The 18,860-nt window shown below is 37.4% G+C and overlaps 3 protein-coding genes across 3 annotated transcripts in view; 2 read left to right on the top strand and 1 right to left on the bottom strand.

The window, feature by feature from the left end:
• The window catches only part of LOC139787566 (furin-like protease kpc-1), a 217,406-nt gene that overhangs the window by 49,073 nt on the left and 149,473 nt on the right, over positions 1 to 18,860 (bottom strand). The window lies entirely within an intron of this gene.
• Positions 373 to 9,453, top strand: LOC139787564 (uncharacterized). The gene is made up of 6 exons (XM_071726748.1): positions 373 to 546; positions 1,345 to 1,776; positions 2,238 to 2,520; positions 2,809 to 3,102; positions 3,472 to 3,847; positions 6,192 to 9,453. Exons 1-6 carry the CDS (start codon positions 449 to 451, stop codon positions 6,563 to 6,565), a joined length of 1,857 nt encoding a protein of 618 aa, XP_071582849.1. The 5' UTR covers positions 373 to 448; the 3' UTR covers positions 6,566 to 9,453.
• Positions 11,912 to 18,494, top strand: LOC139787474 (dynein axonemal intermediate chain 2-like). The gene is made up of 9 exons (XM_071726576.1): positions 11,912 to 12,094; positions 12,914 to 13,075; positions 13,286 to 13,366; positions 14,346 to 14,517; positions 15,974 to 16,151; positions 16,587 to 17,015; positions 17,551 to 17,878; positions 18,108 to 18,392; positions 18,489 to 18,494. The coding sequence occupies exons 1-9, from the start codon at positions 11,912 to 11,914 to the stop codon at positions 18,492 to 18,494; spliced, it is 1,824 nt and encodes a 607-aa protein (XP_071582677.1).

An 18,860-nucleotide genomic window follows, 5' to 3' on the forward strand; every position in this document is an offset into this window, starting at 1 on the left:
TGATTAGCAATAGAAATATTTTAAAGGATTCCATATTAAAAGCATGATATTTGCGTTAGCTCGTTCATAACACGATACTTCTTTAATTGGAAAGAGTTTTTACCATTACCAACCAAATTTTACCACTATTAAAAATATTGAAATATCAAGAAAAATATTTTTAAGTATTTGCCAGTTTTTAATACTCTAGGTAAATTTTATCAATTGTGTATTGCAAACAATTGAGCAAATAAAATATTTTTTTTTAATTTTTAGATATAGATTTCGAAAAAAAAGAGAATTTTTTGAGCAAAAAATTAATTTGGTCACTTGTTTATTTAACAGCATTAAATTTTCAGAAAAAAGTTTATAATTCTGTGTCATCGCAGAGAACCCAAATGCACCGGTGATATGCTTGAGATCATCGTCGCCGTTAATAATCGTCGAGTTTAATCCGCGCGATCCGTCGATGCTGATTAGCGGACTGATGTCTGGCCAAGTGTGCAACTGGGACATCCGAATTGGGGATGGGCCAGTGCAAATGTCCCATCGTCAGTTTAGCCACAGGTATCTATCTATCTCCGAATGGGGAAGTTCCTCGGGACTTGCACCTATCCGCCGAGATTATTGGCCAGAACTTGGACGTGCTTGACTTTGATGTATGGCCTGTGGAATCGCAAATATCCTCCGAGAGAAACGCCGCAAAGCCGTGCAAACGGTAGTCTCTGATACCGAGATTAATACAGCTCTTGATATGACATGCATCGACAAGAACGTGTTAACACCGATTAGAAACACATGAACACTTCTGTATGAGATATAAGTCAGAAAAGTTGCTACGTAATTCTGTGTTCGAGTTTACGTAATTAGCGTTTAACGTTGTCGCTTGAAAGATTTGTTGAAATTATGTCTATATCCTCAAATAATTTTAATAATTTTTTTCTTTTGCTTTAAATAATATCAATCGCAAAACAATTATTTATTAAATAAATAATCATGATTTTCTTAATAATGTTGCATCACCGTTAAACTGTCGGAAAATTATATTACGATATCATTAATTGAGATAAAATAAGAAGCAAGCACAGCATATAGGATTTCACCTCTGCGATAATTACTGAAAACACGCCAATTAAACGGCGCAGACTCCGTGAAGGAATAATGTTCGTAAAGTGATTCGCAGCCGATGAGAGGTTACGGAACGTTGCAATTCATACGTTTCGTAAACGCGGTCGCAATTTCTGCCGTCGTCGTGGCAAAATGTTTCCAAAGAGCCTGCCGTTTCGCTGCCAAATTGTAACTCCGTCACTCCCGTTTCTTCCCCCCGTTCTCTCTCTCACTCTCTCCGACGACGATGCGCGAAAGAAACCCGGCGAACCAGGCGTTCTGGATCCAATCCAAGACCAACACGGAGTTCCTCTCGGCATCCACCGACGGTACGATTAAGTGGTGGGATATCAGGAAGATGAGGCGACCGACCGACGAGCTGGTGATGGATCTGGATGATCCGCTCCGAGCGGATATCGTTCGCGCGATTGGAGTCACAAAGCTGCAATACGAACCGACGATAGGGCACAAATTCCTGGCCGGTACGGAGAATGGCATGGTGATCAACGTTAGACGGAAACTTGCGAATCCGGTCGATAAACTGGCAATGAGGTTCAATTGTCACGTTGGCCCTGTCATCGCCATCGATCGAAGCCCCTTCGCGACGAAGTATTTCCTCACCGTGGGCGACTGGACTGTCAAAATTTGGACGGACGATACCGCCAGGGAGGGTAGCTTGCTCACCATCCGGTTAGATCCATTACATTCAATTGACTTAAATCGACTAGCCTCGCGAATTAAAGCTATAAATCTTTGTAACTTAAAATCGCTTGAGTTAAGTGTGTTGTAGAATTTTTTCTTTTATCTAATTTTCACTCTGACATAAATTTGCTGTGTATATTAAGAATATACGGACGCTAGACTAGCATTATTATCAGCACCATTGTGTGTCGTATATCTGACTATAAATTAGCATACAAAGAGTAGAATACAGTTATGAATACTTAGCGCGAAACAAAGCGAAGCAGCTATTCACGTAAACAGGATGATATATCTCGCGGTTTCTACGTTCGACTAATGTCTTGTTTATCAGCGTCGAAGCTCTCCATTGTCATTTTTGTCGGCGTAGTTGCCGAAGTTAATGTTGTTATCGTGCCGCGGAGCGTATGCTCGGTAAAGAGGAAGTAAAGGATGCAATTTTGTGCGCACAGCGAACAGAATACTGATTTACGCGGAGGTTGCTGGAGCAGGTCCAGGTACTCGGTGTTCTTCACCATAAACGCGACGGGTCTGTTGGAGGTATACGACATTTTGAATGGCGTGGATTCGCCGGTGACTACGTTTCGCGTCTGCAATGACCGTCTCACGGCCATCGCGCCCCACGAGAACGGTCAGCTCCTGGCAGTCGGCAGTCACGACGGCAATATATATCTGGTGGAATGCTCCGAAGGACTCATTGTTAACACTAAAACTGACAAGGCGAACCTTAATGCCGTGGGTGTTTCGAAAAGTATATTATCGAAAAGGGCAATAACCAGATAGCTATATATTTTAGAAAAAAATCTTGGAAAAGATATGAACAATTCAAATTTAATTTAAATGTTCGCATCTGAAGTACAAACGTAAAGATTTTATCAATGGTTTATATCATGTTATCTGATGTAACAAATTTGGATTTTATCGGTTATTACTCTTTTCGAATTCATATATTTCGCGAATTTGCATATTCTAACTTTGATCTTACGTTGATCGAAGACGAAAGGCAATGTATTTTTACTGCAGTATCTCGAGAGCTGCGGTCGTTTCGAGAAGACCGTTGACACGCGATTGAAGGAAATAACGCGCTTGATGCAAGCTGGCGTTCACGAGGATTCCACAGCGGACCACTTGACGTTCGTATCAAAGAACAGACGTAAGAAGGGAAACAATAAGGGGAAAAATAAGAACAGGGCGCAGGTTAAAGAAAAGGTCGAGCACTCTAGGAAAAAATCTCGGATGAGGAAGTTGGAAAAGGACGGCACGTTCTTCGAGGAACTGACGGAGTCAGAAGCGGCATTTTTTCAGACAGTAAAGAAGGTAAAGAACAACTTAAGTAGCCGAGAAGAAGAAAACATGCATTTTCCACGGGCACAAGATTTTCTCTGTTGTTTAGGACGCGTATTTTCGCGTCTCTTGAAACATTAATGATCTTTGCTATAAATAGACTAGCGTTTCCGTTTATGATAGAAGAATAATGCATCATTCTTCTACTTTAAGATGTTAACATTTCATTGCAACATATGTGTACAATATCGAAACAGATTTAATTATTAGTATCCATTCCTATTTAGATAAAAAATTGAGCGTCTTATTTTTAAAATGTTTTTACATTAATAAATAGTTATATCTATAATTCACTATGTTATGCAAATTTTTACAAGAAGTTTGAAATCAATGTCTTTTCAGGAACTTGAAAGTTATTCAAGGCTGGATCCCGAAACCGAAGAAACAATCAGTCTTATGCAGGAAACACCGCGTAAGAAAAAGATAATTGCACGCGAACCGGTGATGGTAGAGAATAAAATTGCCAAAATTGCGCCAAAGCAACATAAATTTGTCAGGGGAGAAAGGACAAAAGCGGCGAGGCCGAAATCCCCGAGATCCTTGATAGAAGAAATAGAAGTTGACAAGGAAGAAGATGGCGAAAGAGCGGTTACAACGTTAGAAGCGCCATTCGCAAAACCGAGAAAGACTGTGAAGAAACGTCGCGGAGAGGAGATCTTGAGCAAAGTCTGCGCCGTCGAGGTCTGTAAGCCGGAAATCTGTTGCGCAGACCTGGAAGGTAAGCTTCCGTTTCCGACGACAAGCGCAAACGTCGTTTCACGGGGGATCGGTAAGGCGATCTATTTTTTTTCGTTTTCTATGCGTCGCTCGGGACATCGTGGACGGACAAGATAATGAGATCTCCCCTCGAAGCCGAGCGTGATCCGATAATACCTTCCTCAGCTGCGCGCGGCTTTATTTGAGTCCGCAATGGTGGCATTATGTAATTTTCTTTCATATATATTCGAGCACCGACAGCGACAACGTGGTAACAAGAAATATCGCGGCGGACAGATTGATAGCGCTGCGTGGTGCGGAAAAATGCGGGGGAGAGAAGATAATTTCGTTAAAAAAACGCGATTTCGATGGAAAACCGCGATCAAAACCGCGCGAATGCGCCACGTCAGGTGGAAACATTGATAAACGTTCATTGTTCTGATTCGTTCGTGTTCTCGCCGGGTTTTCCCCCATCGACATTGCGTTTCGCTGATCCGGCAGCAGCGGGAGACGTCTCCATGGCGCGACACAATCGGACAGCTTAATTAAGAACGTCGCTGTCGCGATTGCGGTCGGTTTCAAAGCGTAGCCGTATGGGTCTATCCAAACTGCGTCCCAGTTAGATTAATGCGCTAAACTCGGGGATCTACATCGTTGCTACATCGTTGCCGTTTCTCTTTGGCCATTTTAGATGTGCCGGCGTAATTGGAGACAGCAAGGGCGAAGTGTTTTCAACGCCGTTTCTTAATGAAGGACGTGCGACAAACGTCCGCGCATGAATCTGTCCAATGAGAATTTATTATCTGTTTCACTTTGCGTCATTCGTTGGCAATAGCTTGAAGAAAAGCGCGACAGATGAAACAAAGAAGCTGCGCGTTGATAATATTTTCTCCGCAATTTCTCGCGAATTCCTTTTCTACGCGAGGACCGCTGACGGAAAGATTTTATCAAACAACACTTTAAGTGCATCTGTCGTCATTTTTGCGCCACTATATTTCAGTGATTTCTTAAAGCGGATATGCGCGCGCTGCACAGCCGCAGGACCAAACTTGGGCCATTAAACTATCATTTGTTACGTACCATCAAAGATGCATTATGGTTCTGTCATCTTGCCAATAACTATGACGCGCAATATCTCGCTGACTGCTTCAGTAGAAATGTTTTTCCTTTATTCTTGAAATGCCCCACTATTGAATATTAATATTCAGTAACAATGAAATATATCGTTAAGTGCATATTATTAATTTTGAATTTATATCAATGGATATATTTTGTTGATATCTTTAAACAATATAACTGATTAATATAATGTATATTTAACTTGCTTACACTGTTAAATTCGTATTCATATAGTGTCAAATTATATTCAATCATAGGTTGCCACTGCTCCTACTCAATATGTCGTTAATTTCACTAAAACAATGTAAATTGAACTAAATCAATGAAGTTGAAATAATACTATTTTGTGTTAAAATAATAAATTTCGACACACATGGTAGTTAGAAATAACAAATGTTTAACTCAAAGTATTGGTTTAAATTTCATCCTTTAATATTTTCAACTCTAAATCTCGTTCGAATAGTAATTTAAATTAAAGATTATAATTTTTCTGCATAAAACAAAAATGTCTTTGACGCACATAGACAGAGAACAATAATATAGTATAAAAGCAGGTGATTTTCACACAGAAGCGACTTTAACTTAATAGTGACTGCTAAAACGTTATTGCGAGGGTTGCTATCGGGAGTGTCCAAAGGGTTAAGCTTAGATTGGATGTTAAATAAATGAGATAAGGGCAAGATCAACGACAGTGATAGAACAAAATTGGATAGGATGAAATCACCCTGGCGTTAGATTAGAGCAGTAAAGCGGATACCATTTGTCGTCTTCCCACCGGGCGTTTTAAACACATTGAGGGTGCATTGAAGTGTCCAGTATAATTGGTCTCGCGAGGAATATTGTAGTTCTATGACATTTCATCTAGATTATAGTGGAAGAAATAAAATGTGCCGTGTGTTGCTTTGACTGCAATACTTACTTAAAAATATAAACTAATTTAATTTAAAATAAAATAATTTTAAAATTGAAAAATTGTTTTTTCCAAACTTCTTAATCATTATCTTCGTAGCATATACTGTTGTATTAATTTGTACTTCAATGAAGCGCAGAAATCTTGAAAATCGAATATAAAATTATTAATATCAGTAAATATTAGTTAACTTTATGAAATTTGATTTTCATAATAAAACTGGATTGGTAAATGAAAACGTAATAAAAATGGATTAATAAAATTTATAATATAATATTAAAATAAAATTATCATAGTACAATCAATTTTAATTCAACGTTCAATTTTTATATTTTAGAAAAACGGAAGGCTGAATTAAGAACCCAACTTGCTTCGGAGGAGAAGGAATCTCCGTGGGTTATCACCCAACGGCGACGCAAGTTATTCGATCTTGAACAAAAGTTGCCGGAACATTCGTCAATCGGGAAGAGAAAGATCCTATTGGAGGACGAATCGCTGGCGGACGTACTCGCGGACGAAGTCGAGGAAGCCAGAAGGGAAATGCGTGCTTGGCAGGAGAGAATCGCTTTGGGTAAACGTGACTCCTGGCGGCCCCAAACGATCGAGGTTGTACACGGGAAACCAGAAGGAAAAAAGAAGGAAGCCGGGAACGGCGACGTCGAGTCGCCTGTGCGAGGCGTCGTGGAGATGGGAAGATCGGATTTTCGGTAGCTCGCGGAAACGAGCTCGAAATGGAAGTCCGCGATCGAGGACGAGACTTCGCGAGCGCGCGAAGAAAGAAAGGCGAGGAAGCTCGAATCGCATCTTGAAAAGTGTGTCCAGGAAGAAGAGACGCATCCAACGTTATCCGCATATACTGACGAATCAATGAAAACGATAACAGTGACGCCGACGAAACGCGAGTATAGGGGCAGCGATCAATAATTTAACATTCGTGATGTTTTGCTGATCGCGCCAGTTCGGCAAATAATTTATCGGTCAATAATATTAAAAATTTCGACTGCGAGAACGAAGCTGAAATGTCAACCGAATTAACAGTCGAAAAATTTTCGAGCGTAACAGAAACCTGATTAATTAATTAACTCGATGCTACAGCGCAATTTTAATTCTAATTATTTCGCAACGTGAGGACTGCATTGGTAAACTGATTGATTACCGGGCTCTAACAAATATACACGTGTCTTAAAATATGTCATAAAAATGAAACTGTATTCAAAATATATTCGCGAAGCAATAATTTAGTTTAAGTATTTCTCGAGATATCTCAAGTTCTTGAGTAAGAGAAATTACGAAGTTGTCCATTTAATCGAGGCTGCATGAAAAGACGATCTTCGAGAAGTTCGTGAGAAAGAAGTTGGCGGAGGGCACTTTATATTTGAATAGAATTGCAAGACTTTTAACGTGGCACTTCGCATAGAGAGAAACGGATCAAACAGGACGCCGGACAAGTGATGCAGAGTACATGTATACATTCCAACGAAAAATCGAAAGAGCGGGTTCAACCGACTGCTGAAAGCTTTAAAAAAAAATGCAAATAAAAGAAATCGGGCATTTTAAAGTGACTCGGTAATGATTCTACAACATCGTAAACGATGGACATTATACGCAAAGAGTTTTCCACCTCCGCTGAAATTCTGTTCGGGCGATTCTGCAGAACTGAAGTGGTAGCGACGAGAGAGGCTCAGAGGAGGCTGAAACTTAAGACGGTAAATTGCCGAAATTACCGCGAGGATCAAAGGAGCCTGCCATTAAAGTTTCCGCTCGATTAATCGATCGCGCGGCGCATCTCGAAGCGATGCCAGGACGAAAGCGCAGACGTGCGGAATAGGTATATCACGGTTACGGACGTGCGACTCGCGCATCCCGAAAGATTTCGAGATGAATCTCGCCGAATTGGAAATAAGGCTGGACCTGCTGTCGTGGAAAAAAAAAGGTTTTCTAAAACAGTGGGATGGAGTTTAAAAATTCAAGCGGGTACGCTCGTCGCTTAATCCGCGACAAGCGTCCCGTAAAGTTTGCGGCGCATCTGAAAAAAAACGCCGGCGATTCAACCAATATAAATTAAATTATGGAAATCGTTCTGGCGCTGACTGCAAGAATCGATTTTTATTTCGCGATACGCAAGTAAAAGACTTTGAGTGGATAAAAACGAATATTTTCTACCATTTCTCCGATAGAAGAATTTTTTTTCAAACAATTAAACCTTCATTCATTGGTCGTACATTTATTTGTAAAATATATACTTTTATCTTTCAGAAATGTTATGTGTATAATATAAATCGACTCAAACGCACTGATTCCTAATTAACTCCAGGAACATAAAGAATAAAAAAAATGATTAAAAAGCATATTAAATGTAATAAAATAACGTTCCAATGTTATACTAAGAGAATGAAATTGTGCATCACAAACATACACAAATGCGCACATACACATACACCTAATATATGTGTATGTGTGTGTACATAAATGCATTGTCAAAAGAAATGCAGATCAAAAAGCGATGTGAAAAAATTTCGCCGACGATTCCGAGCAATGCAAAGTACTCCAAGAAATGTTTAAAGAAGAAATGCGTCAGTCAAGAGATCAATTAATCAATGCCAGGATCGCGGGGGACGAGCGAAATCTCGAATATGCATTCCGCGCGAAATTAGCGAATCGCAGGGTTCGACTTTCTGCCCGACACACAAAGGAGGAAAGTTCGAAGTGAAGAGTTAAGGATGGAAAGTTGAGCGGGAGCCGAAGCAAATGGATGGCGTACCGCGTCTCATGGAAGAATCATGAGACGATTCCCGCCACTCGTGTCTTACGGAAAACTTGCGTTCTCGTATAGAAAAGCCGCGCGACCCTGATTGAAAGGATTCGCGCGGAATAGCTCTCGGCTCGTGAATTCCCGCAGAGGAACGCACTCAACCGGAAAACACTTCGATGACGACAATACTTTTGTGGACGCAGGAGAACTCAATAAGCAAATTCATCAAATTGCAGCTGTAGTAAGAAAAATATTGTTCCGAATTGAGATTACATAGTCTCCGGCGAAGAGATTTTGACTTTTCATGCACCGAGCCAATACGTTCTTTTTTATTCTTCTTCCTATCGGTGATAAACTTTTACTTCTGGTTGAAAAGAAAATGGTTCCTGGATAATAAACCACATCTCATTATGCATGTGCAGACTCTAAGAGATAAAAAGCGTTGGCAACGAAGAATTCTACAAATGGCCTAGTTTTTCGTAATCGGTTAGCCGGGTCTCGTTTAGGTTCTTTATTTGCTCGGTAAATCCTGCTGGAAAACTACAGGTGTAGCGCGGATTAGCAAATCGATAGACACTCGAGAAACGTACCGTAACTATCGAGTCTTTCGTGTTGCAACTCACCACTCCATTTCGTATAATTCCTATTGAAACTATACTCGATTTGCGAAACCGTTGTAAAACGTAGCAACAATAAAACAACCCGTAGAAATTCTGAGAAACGTTACATTGAAATATACAATTTTTGTATAAGTCTAAATATACATCTTTGTACACCTGTATTGATAAAACAATTTATCTTGAAATCTTTTTGAATGTTTTTAATAAATAATAATGTGGCAAAAAATTATTTGTGTATTTCTTTAAATGTTTTATGTGCTATATATGTGCGATTCCGTTGCAATCCCATCATTTCAAAAAGGTACATCGGATTGTATACAATTTTTCAACAATCAGTTGTACATCTGTGTTAGTCCGTAGATTGTGGTAATGCTAGCGCGACGTGGTGTATAAATCCAAAAACAATACGAATTCTTCGCCTCCGCTGATGATTGTTGGTCGAACGTGGTCGGCGGAAACTAACAAACGGATGCCGCGGCCATTAGCTGATGAGGGCATCGCAGTTCATCGAGCCCTACAAATTGGGATCGGAAATTACAATGTATGAGGAGAAAAAGCTGGCTGGAGAGGAACCTCAAGTCGGGAAAACAACAGGTCCTTTCAAATGCTAAACGACCTACTGCGATATAGAGTAACTATGCTGCATATTTATAATCACGAAGGAACTCAACTAAATCAGTTTTGAAATGTAATACGAGTCAATCGATAAATCTCGAGGGTCAATTATTCATGATATTTCATTTCTAACCACAATTCATATAAGGAACTTGGATAATAAGACGTTTAATACTTCATACTTCATACAATTAAACATTAAAATTAATTAATTCGGGAAATTTAATTCCACTTTATGGGCAATCGAAAAAAGAAAACTGCTGCCAATTAAGCTTACAATTATTTTAATTTTAATTTTAATTTAATTTATTTGCTACTTATAAATTTCTAAATATAAAAATGCTAATTTATAGGTATTAATATTATCCAGCGTCGTAGTAGCAATTTGACACTGCTAAATGTGTAGCACCGTGTGATGAAACATGTATGAGCATATATACATAAATCACCATAATATTTGCGTTGACTAATAAAAACATCAGTATAATATGCGCGTTTCATCGCATCATGCGGCAGAAGATGTTTTATGGTTTTTTATTTTTATTTAAAAAAATTTTTCAGCGAACCGATCAACACTCAATTCCATATGCTCATATTTTCATGTATCTGGTGTATCGTTTCATGGAAACTCGTAAACTATTAAAGCTGCGTCTACATATAATCAATATTATTGATGCAATATCTCGTGTAAATAATGCTGATATCACGATAGATATAATATTGATATCAATATAGACACGGTCAATAATTGCGCAATATGAAGTTACTGTAATTTCATCGATCGCTTTAGAGAATTTTGGTTTTATTTTTATATACAATAATAATTTTGTAGTTCTTGATACATTAAAGAAAAATAAAAATAAATAGCTTTAGTCATTGAGCCAAAGAAGAATTACGATAAATTCAAACGCTAGGATAGAAGAAAATAACATTCTTTTCATTTAAACAGGTTTTGCATAAAACAATCTTAATCAGATCTAATAAAAAGTCTTATTAGATTTAAGATAAATTAAAAAAAATTCCAGAATGTTTATCTTCAAAACAGTGGTTCTTTTGTGGAATTTATTAAATTTTTTGATTATATGTGAGCAATCCTTCATGTAGAAGACGTGACAAGCATGCTGACGCTGGACGCACAACAAAGAGTATAGAACGATCGTTAAGATGAAGTAGTTACATCAGCGATTCTCGATGAACTATAAGTATTAATATAAAAAGAGCAGAAATCTTGATTGCAACCTTCACCGATTAACCAGTGTCTTTTATTCGCTCAATCAGCTTGGTCGAAAAAACGAGAGATTCGTATAAATGAAATTAAATAAGTTTTATAGCTCAAGGATGTGCGATTGATGAAGATGTAAAAATTCTAGCTTTGTTTTATTTCTTTTGCGTTTAATTTGAGAAATAATTTTTTAACTTCTTTTAATTGTGATAAAAATACATTTAATTATATAGAAGAATGCTCATAGAAAAACATTTTTGCAAAACATATTGCATCTTCGGAAGAGAAATATCATAAGGTTTGTTCATTTTAGCTGAATTTCTTGCACGGTTCTTCATCTTTCCTCTTTTTCTTTTCACGTTGGAGAAAAAAAGAGAAAAGGTGAACTGTGCAAGAAGTTCAGCTAAAACAAATAGGCCTATTAAAAAATTAATTTTCAGAGAATTGTAAAGTTCAATTAAATCTGTACAATTACAATTATAGCGGACAATGTTTGATAACCAAATTTCAAACCCATAGTTTGAATTTTTATTATAAATCTAATTGGGATCGTTATTTCGGAGAAGTTTTATTTTAATTATTATAATTTTCTTAAAAAATTATACCGCTGTAATATCTTTTTCTCAAATGTAGAATTTCATATATTGAGAAAAAAAACGATAAATATTAATCGAATCAGAAGAAAAACCGATCGTGCACAATTTCACACGGGAAAACACATGTGGGAATACACACGTGTGACACTTTCGAAAGATTCGCTGATCCCTCTCACATTTTAAATATTGATTTCGAAAACTTTACGCGCGCGAGAGTCAGAATCGTCAGTTTAGTTCGGTGAAAACGATATAATGGAGATCAAACAAATTTTTCTGAAAACACGCGCCGAATTTGGCAAGCAATGCATCTTCGACATATGCGGCCCGCAACTGGACGAGGAGATCAAGCCAGATCCTGACGCTATGGCTCATTACATTATAAGGTCTCACTGCAACGTCGGCGTGCAGCACAGCAAACAGTTTGCTTTGCACGAGGTTAACTATTAATAATTGATGACATTCGACACTGATTATCTGATCATTACAATTCATTAAGTGTGCAAGAAAAATGTGAAAAGATTGTAAGATTGTTCATTTCGTACTTTAATTTACAAGATTACATGCTCGAAATTTCCGTATAAAGTTCTAATAAGGACTTTAGCGTTACAATGTCGGATCCGATGTATAAAGGGGGAACTATACCTTACGGCAACCCTCCCCTTCCCTAAACTCAGTCCAAAAACTCTACTAATATATTCGAAAATCAGCTCCGCTTTACTTTAACGGAACTAGACGCAACTTACGATAAAATTGGCGTTAGACTGACGCGCCTGACGGCGCAACATTCGCGCATCTCGCAGAGTTCACTACTTGATGCCACAAACGTGCAACTTTCTACGAAACTACGACGTGGGTACCTCACGCGAATTTTACACGACCAGCACGTTTTGTTTTATAATGAGGCAACTCAAGGCAGACATTCGACATTACTTTAAGAGCAACAACAATTTCACAATTTATATAACTTTAATGTCTGCATTTCTGTGCGGATATATTTCAAAGCATATGGCTCTGCCATATGCTTAGAAGAAATTAACCAACGTAAAATATATATTATGTATGTAGTATAAAATATAAAACAATCATCCAAAATAATCATATTCGCGCTTACTTTATCGTTAATATTATATTATTCTATTGTATTGAGAAATGAGGAATAAACGAAAATGAAGTTGTCTGAACACACACAATTCGGTGGTCAACCCTGTGGAATTTCACATTATCGTCCTAGCGATCATTCCTATGAAATTCCAGGCTCAAACTGTCGGCAGTCAGACGAAGAGCAGTGGAATGTTTCACTTCGAGGGCGGTTGGCCGAAGGAAATCAATCCGAAAGACGAGGAAACTACAGCAAGATTTCGCAGACGAATCGAGAAAGACGAAGATTGGGCGCCGAAATTGCGTAACTTATTTCAAGTACCTATATTAAATGGATTATCGAAAATTTCTATATTATTGAGATATTCTAGAACTGAATTAATCAGAACCCTGAAAGAATAATTAATACTAACGTCAAGAAATTAATTGATAATTAATTTCTTGATTGATTGCATGATTCTAGATATTGATATCACATCATGTTTTATTCCGAAAGACACAGAAAACATGTTGTTTTCTTTTCCATAGCAAATGGAGCACAATATTCTTCAGAATGGCGCACTTAATATATACGAACAATACTTCGACGATATGATTCCTACAGAATTGGTGAAACCTCGTAGTCTCAGGTGAAAATTTAATTTCGTCTGTTTCACCTATATTTTACATGTAGCAAATAAGGTGGTTATATATCTATATATATACACCTTAAACACACGAATCGATATTGTTATGTAAAGTAAAATAATGTAGTAAAAAGTGTGAAATATTTATGTTAAATATATTTGGCAAAAACGTGGCCGTAATCATAAAATAATAATTCGATCAGTTGAAAGGATTTCAATCGATCAAAGTTTCCATTATCATACGACACATCGATACCACGCACGGAACGTGTGATTTCAGATGAACAATTTTAAAATGTATATATTCGTGGAGGACAAGAATGACTACGTTGGTTCGACCATCAAAAGATTTAAAATTTAAACCCGGGCTGAGCCCGAAGGTATCTGAACATATGTCGGGATTCCGGAGTCGTAGTGGACGCGAATGAATTATGCATCCTACCGCTAAATTTGCTTTTCTCTGTTTTAAACTAACGATTTTCTGCGCGCGCGGGAGCTGCAGGCGGCTTTAAACTTTTAGTAACTATTTAGTAATTTAACTACTTTGAAAAGAAAGTAGTGAGAATAATGATTTCTTCTTCTTTCTTTTTTTAAACGTTACGTACACACTATTTCAATAATGTAAAGTGATCGAGTGTAAACATAAAGTAAAATAATATAACATTGTTAAATTTAATATTAAAATTAATAGATGAATATTGAGGGCATGTGATAAAAACAGAGACGGAAATAATACAATAAATTTCCACAACGTAAACTAGGTTACAGCAATAATACATTTGTCATGCAAACACTGTATATTAATATTGATATATATATATATATATATATATATATAGAGATATATATATTACAAAGTCCATCATCACGTGCAACTGGCAGAACGTGGAATTTGTATTATTTTTCAAAATACTAAAATGCCATATTGAGTATATTTTGTATCATTTCAATCTGCGTCAAAGTCAATGGCATTCTATTTCAGGACAGTGAACGTCTACGAGGATCCTCAAACGCCGGCGAGATCGGTGAACAATATTTCTTGGTCGCCAGACTCTGGCAGTAAAATGGCAGTCTCGTACTGCTTCTTTGGAATCGAGCCAGATTACAGCAACATTGCGTACATCTGGCAGATTGGTAGGTGGATAAAAAGCGCGCAAAAGCCTTGACTGCATTTAGACGGTGCACTTGATTACGGTTGTACAACGTTCGCAATAAGTTTCCACTCTTAACCTGCATTAACGTTTTTAGTAACGGCGATTTTTACGGCATGCAAATTGCCTCGATAAATAACAATCTCGTTTCGAGGAAATACGTGCGGTTTTTCGTATGTTAAGAACGCTTCTTTTCGACAATCGTCTAACTACTCATAATAAAACTTATAGTCTTAAATTTTTATCGCATTATAAATGATGTAAATTTCTTAACATAAAAAATATATGAGAAATATCTGCCAATATAACTCTATTATGATAGAAGTAAATTAAATGTACAATATAATATTATTATTAAAAATAGCTAGATATTAGAGCTCTTTTAGATGAAAAATAGATATTTTTTCTCCTCTCGAAAGAGATGTGACATTAAAAATTAGATTAAAAACAAGTTAAATTAAAAGTCCTATGTAAAATTCAGTTTTAGCGATCGAATATGCGACGCCAGTTTTCTCTTGCGCGCAACGCCCATTCAGCACTCGATAGACTATTGATCAATCAAGCAGCAATGCATTGTTATTGATTAATTGAACAAAGAATGCAATATGTTTCTACATCAGTAATTACAATCATCTTACTTCTATATAACGAATAAAACACTAACCAAACAACGCACACGAATAAATCGGGCACGGAAACCCAACGATATTGCATTTCTCGCGTATAATCGGAAATTAAATGTAGCTACACTTTATTCAACGCATGTATTTTTTGGCTACGTAACAATTGATCTCCGACTAAATATCTTCGACAAAATATCTTGGTCAAAATATCTCACCGACAAAGTATCTCGCGACTAAATATCTCGCCGACAGATAATTTCACAAATATCAACAATATAGCTGATGAACATAAGGCGTTTATTGCAAATCCACTTGGAAAGTTGTGAACCCATGTGGCACCTCGTTTCGCGTGGACAATGTATGCGTGGGGGCAGTAGGTTCCGCCCCCCTGCGGGGGGCTCCACTATTGTTAAACTAGACACATAGTGTGCCTTCAAAGTACATGCGTTGGCTTTCCACGCGTGGAAAGTCGTAAACCCATGTGGCATCTCGTTTCGCGCGAAAAGTGTATGCGTGGAAGCAGTAGGTTCCGCCCCCCTGTTTTTCTGAGATATTTTGTCGAAAATATTGTGTCGGAGAAATATTTCGACGTGAGATATTTTTCCCGAGTTATTTTGTCGAAGATATTTAGTCGTAAATATTTAGTCGTGCTACCGTATTTTTTAACGGTACGTCTCTAATGGCTTGAAATCGAATTTCACAAGCGCGATTTTTTAATCTTTCAAAAAATAACGCGATGTTTTTCCATTTGTTTGCACGGTCGACGACCGAACTGTCGCGAAACTGGTTCCGCATATTCGAAAAACATTACGGCAGACAATCCTAATAAGCCGTGGATGGCACTGGAGGCCCCATCTGCCACGGTGGTCAGCGAGTTTAATCCCCGAGATCCTTCCATACTTGCTAGCGGCTTGGTGTCAGGCCAAGTTTGCAGCTGGGACGTCAGGACTGGCACCACTCCGGTTCAAATGTCTCATCGTCAATTCAGTCATAGGTAATCTCGACGTGAACATGCCTGGGCGCGACGTCGGAACTTTGGGATTCATAATTCAGTATCAGAGTGCCCTGCTGTTCTTGGTCGGCCGAAAGAGCCATTTCGAGCTCAACGCGGCAAGATAATGAATGATTAAAGTACTGTCCCTGTCGCGTTTCCGCCCTCAATTAAATTTCATTCTATTTTTTACACGACATTCGCCACGTTCACGTCGCGCGTGATTTTTCTTTTAACACCAACGTGCTTGCAACGACTCAATCTTCTTTATTTTATTCTATCCGTGAAAAGTGCAGCAACAGTATATACGAGAAAGATGTTCGTTCTAGCTTTAAAATATGTATAATTATATGACATAAAAGAATATAATTAAATTAATAAAGAGATATAATTAAATCCCTTTTTGTAAAATATACCGTACTTTTTGCATTTTCTAAGGGATTGCACGACGGTAGTCAAATGGATCGCCACGAAGAGTAATACGGAGTTCTTCTCGGGTTCCTCGGATGGCCGTGCGATGTGGTGGGATACTAGGAAGTTGCAAAGACCGACCGAAGTTCTTGTGTTCGATCTTCAGGCGCCAAACGAGCAGGAGATAGATCGGGCGATCGGAGTCGCGTCGGCCGACTACGAGCCCAGCGTAGGCACAAAGTTCATGTTCGGTCTGGAGAATGGCATCGTGATCAGTGGTTCGAAAAAGGCGAGAACGCCGGCCGAGAGAATGGCCTTGAGATTTAATGCTCATTACGGCCCGGTTCTTTCCGTCGATCGCAGCGGCTTCAATCCGAAGATCTTCCTGACCGTCGGCGACTCCATAGCTCGTGTCTGGGCGGAAGACACTAAGGACGGCTGTCTCGTGTCGACAAGGTATTTATTTTTCTTCTATTTGAGATCAAATGTTTGAAGAATTAAGTATATATAAGAATAATAACTTTAATATTTATAGTACAAGTAACTCCACAAAAATGCTTGCAATCGAAAGATGTATGAATATATAATCATGTCTTCGATAAGTTGAAAATTATTAAACTAAATAATAGCTAAGTAATAATTAAAATATATTCCACTAAAACCATAAATTGAAAACTCTGATGATAAATTATTAACTTATTGTAATTCAGCAGCAAAATGCAAATCACTTGTGATAGTCAATAAATGTTATTGATGTTACGTCTAGGGCAATTAATACTATTTAATATTAAAATATCAATATTAAATCAATCAATATTTAATAAATAATCATAAATATATATTAATTAATTTTTCATATCTCAAAATATAGTATATTAATTCTTATGGTAGTACGAATAAAATCATATATATTACAATTGTTTGTCAATTAGTAATATGGGCAGAACGTAATTGAGCCTAAGATTTTTATCATATTATTATCAATCTTTAGATTTATGGCAGAGGACGCAGTTCGCGGTTGCTGGAACAAAACGAGACACTCTATATTTTACGTAGCGACGCGTATCGGTGTGCTGACTGTGTGGGACCTTCTGATGGGCCTGCAAGAACCAATCTTGGCAGTGAAACTATGCGAGCAAAAATTAACTGCGGTTACGTCACACGAGATGGGGTCTTTATTGGCCATTGGAAATTCTGCCGGCAACGTTTATCTTGTCGAGTTGTCAGAGGCGCTATATTCGTTTGACAAAAATGATAGAAACGATCTTACGTCGGTGAGTTTGCCTTCAAGCGGCAGTCTGTTTTCTCATAAATTTGCAGTATGTGAAATTGATCTATGAGTTACAAGCGAATCACTGATAATATAAGATATAGCGTATTCTGACAATATACTTTATTTGAAACATCAATGATCACACTAATTTTTCGTTTTATGTATAATTATTTTATGTTCATTATACTATAATTTTATAAAAACACAATCAGTTAAAAAGAGACACGAAATAAATGTAATATTTATTTACGCTTTTCCGATTCTAACCGGTTCAGTATCTGGAGAGATGTTCTCGTTTCGTGAAGGCAATAGACACGCGAATGAAAGAAATAAAATTAGCTAAAACTGCCGTAGAGGAAACGTCAGAGGTTGCGTTAGTGGAACCGAAAGATAGAAAAAAGGATAGACGATTAATGAACGATCGCAATAGACGAAAACTTGAAAAAGAAAGGCTAAAAGATCTGCGAGAAAGGGGCAGAGTTATATCTAAGCGAAAGCTTAAAGATGAGTTTCCCGAACTTCAAGAGGTGGAAGACAAATTCTTTGAGATTGTAAAAAAGGTACAATATCAAAATAATTATTTAATAATTCTTAAAATAATTCAAACAATCATTTTAATTGGAATATTTTTTAAATTAAAATTTCTAATGAATCAGAAATAGCGCTTAATAACTCTTTAATAACAGTCAGAAATTAAAAAGTTATTCAATGAAATTCGTATAAAGTTACTTTGTATTATGAGTCTAAATTTTGCACAAAAATTCGTCATTTGAATATATTTAATTTCACACGTTATTCTTCTTTCTTTCAACGTTTTATTTTCTTGGTGTAATAAAATTTCTAATATATCACTCGCGGTCAGCTAACCGTTATATATTAGAGAACTTTTGTAATATTTCATCTATTTTTCATTCGACTGCGACCTGTTACTCCTCGTGGTGATTTATTGTCCACTGTCGCGCGAAATGTCGCTAAATAATAATTATACTGGACAAGATTTAATATAGCTGTTAGAAATGTAAATCCAT

The sequence above is a fragment of the Temnothorax nylanderi genome, unplaced genomic scaffold (assembly GCF_030848795.1).
Source record: "Temnothorax nylanderi isolate EJ_2023f unplaced genomic scaffold, tnyl_v1.0 TNYL_tig0010_pilon, whole genome shotgun sequence".
Taxonomy (NCBI): Eukaryota; Metazoa; Arthropoda; class Insecta; order Hymenoptera; family Formicidae; genus Temnothorax; species Temnothorax nylanderi.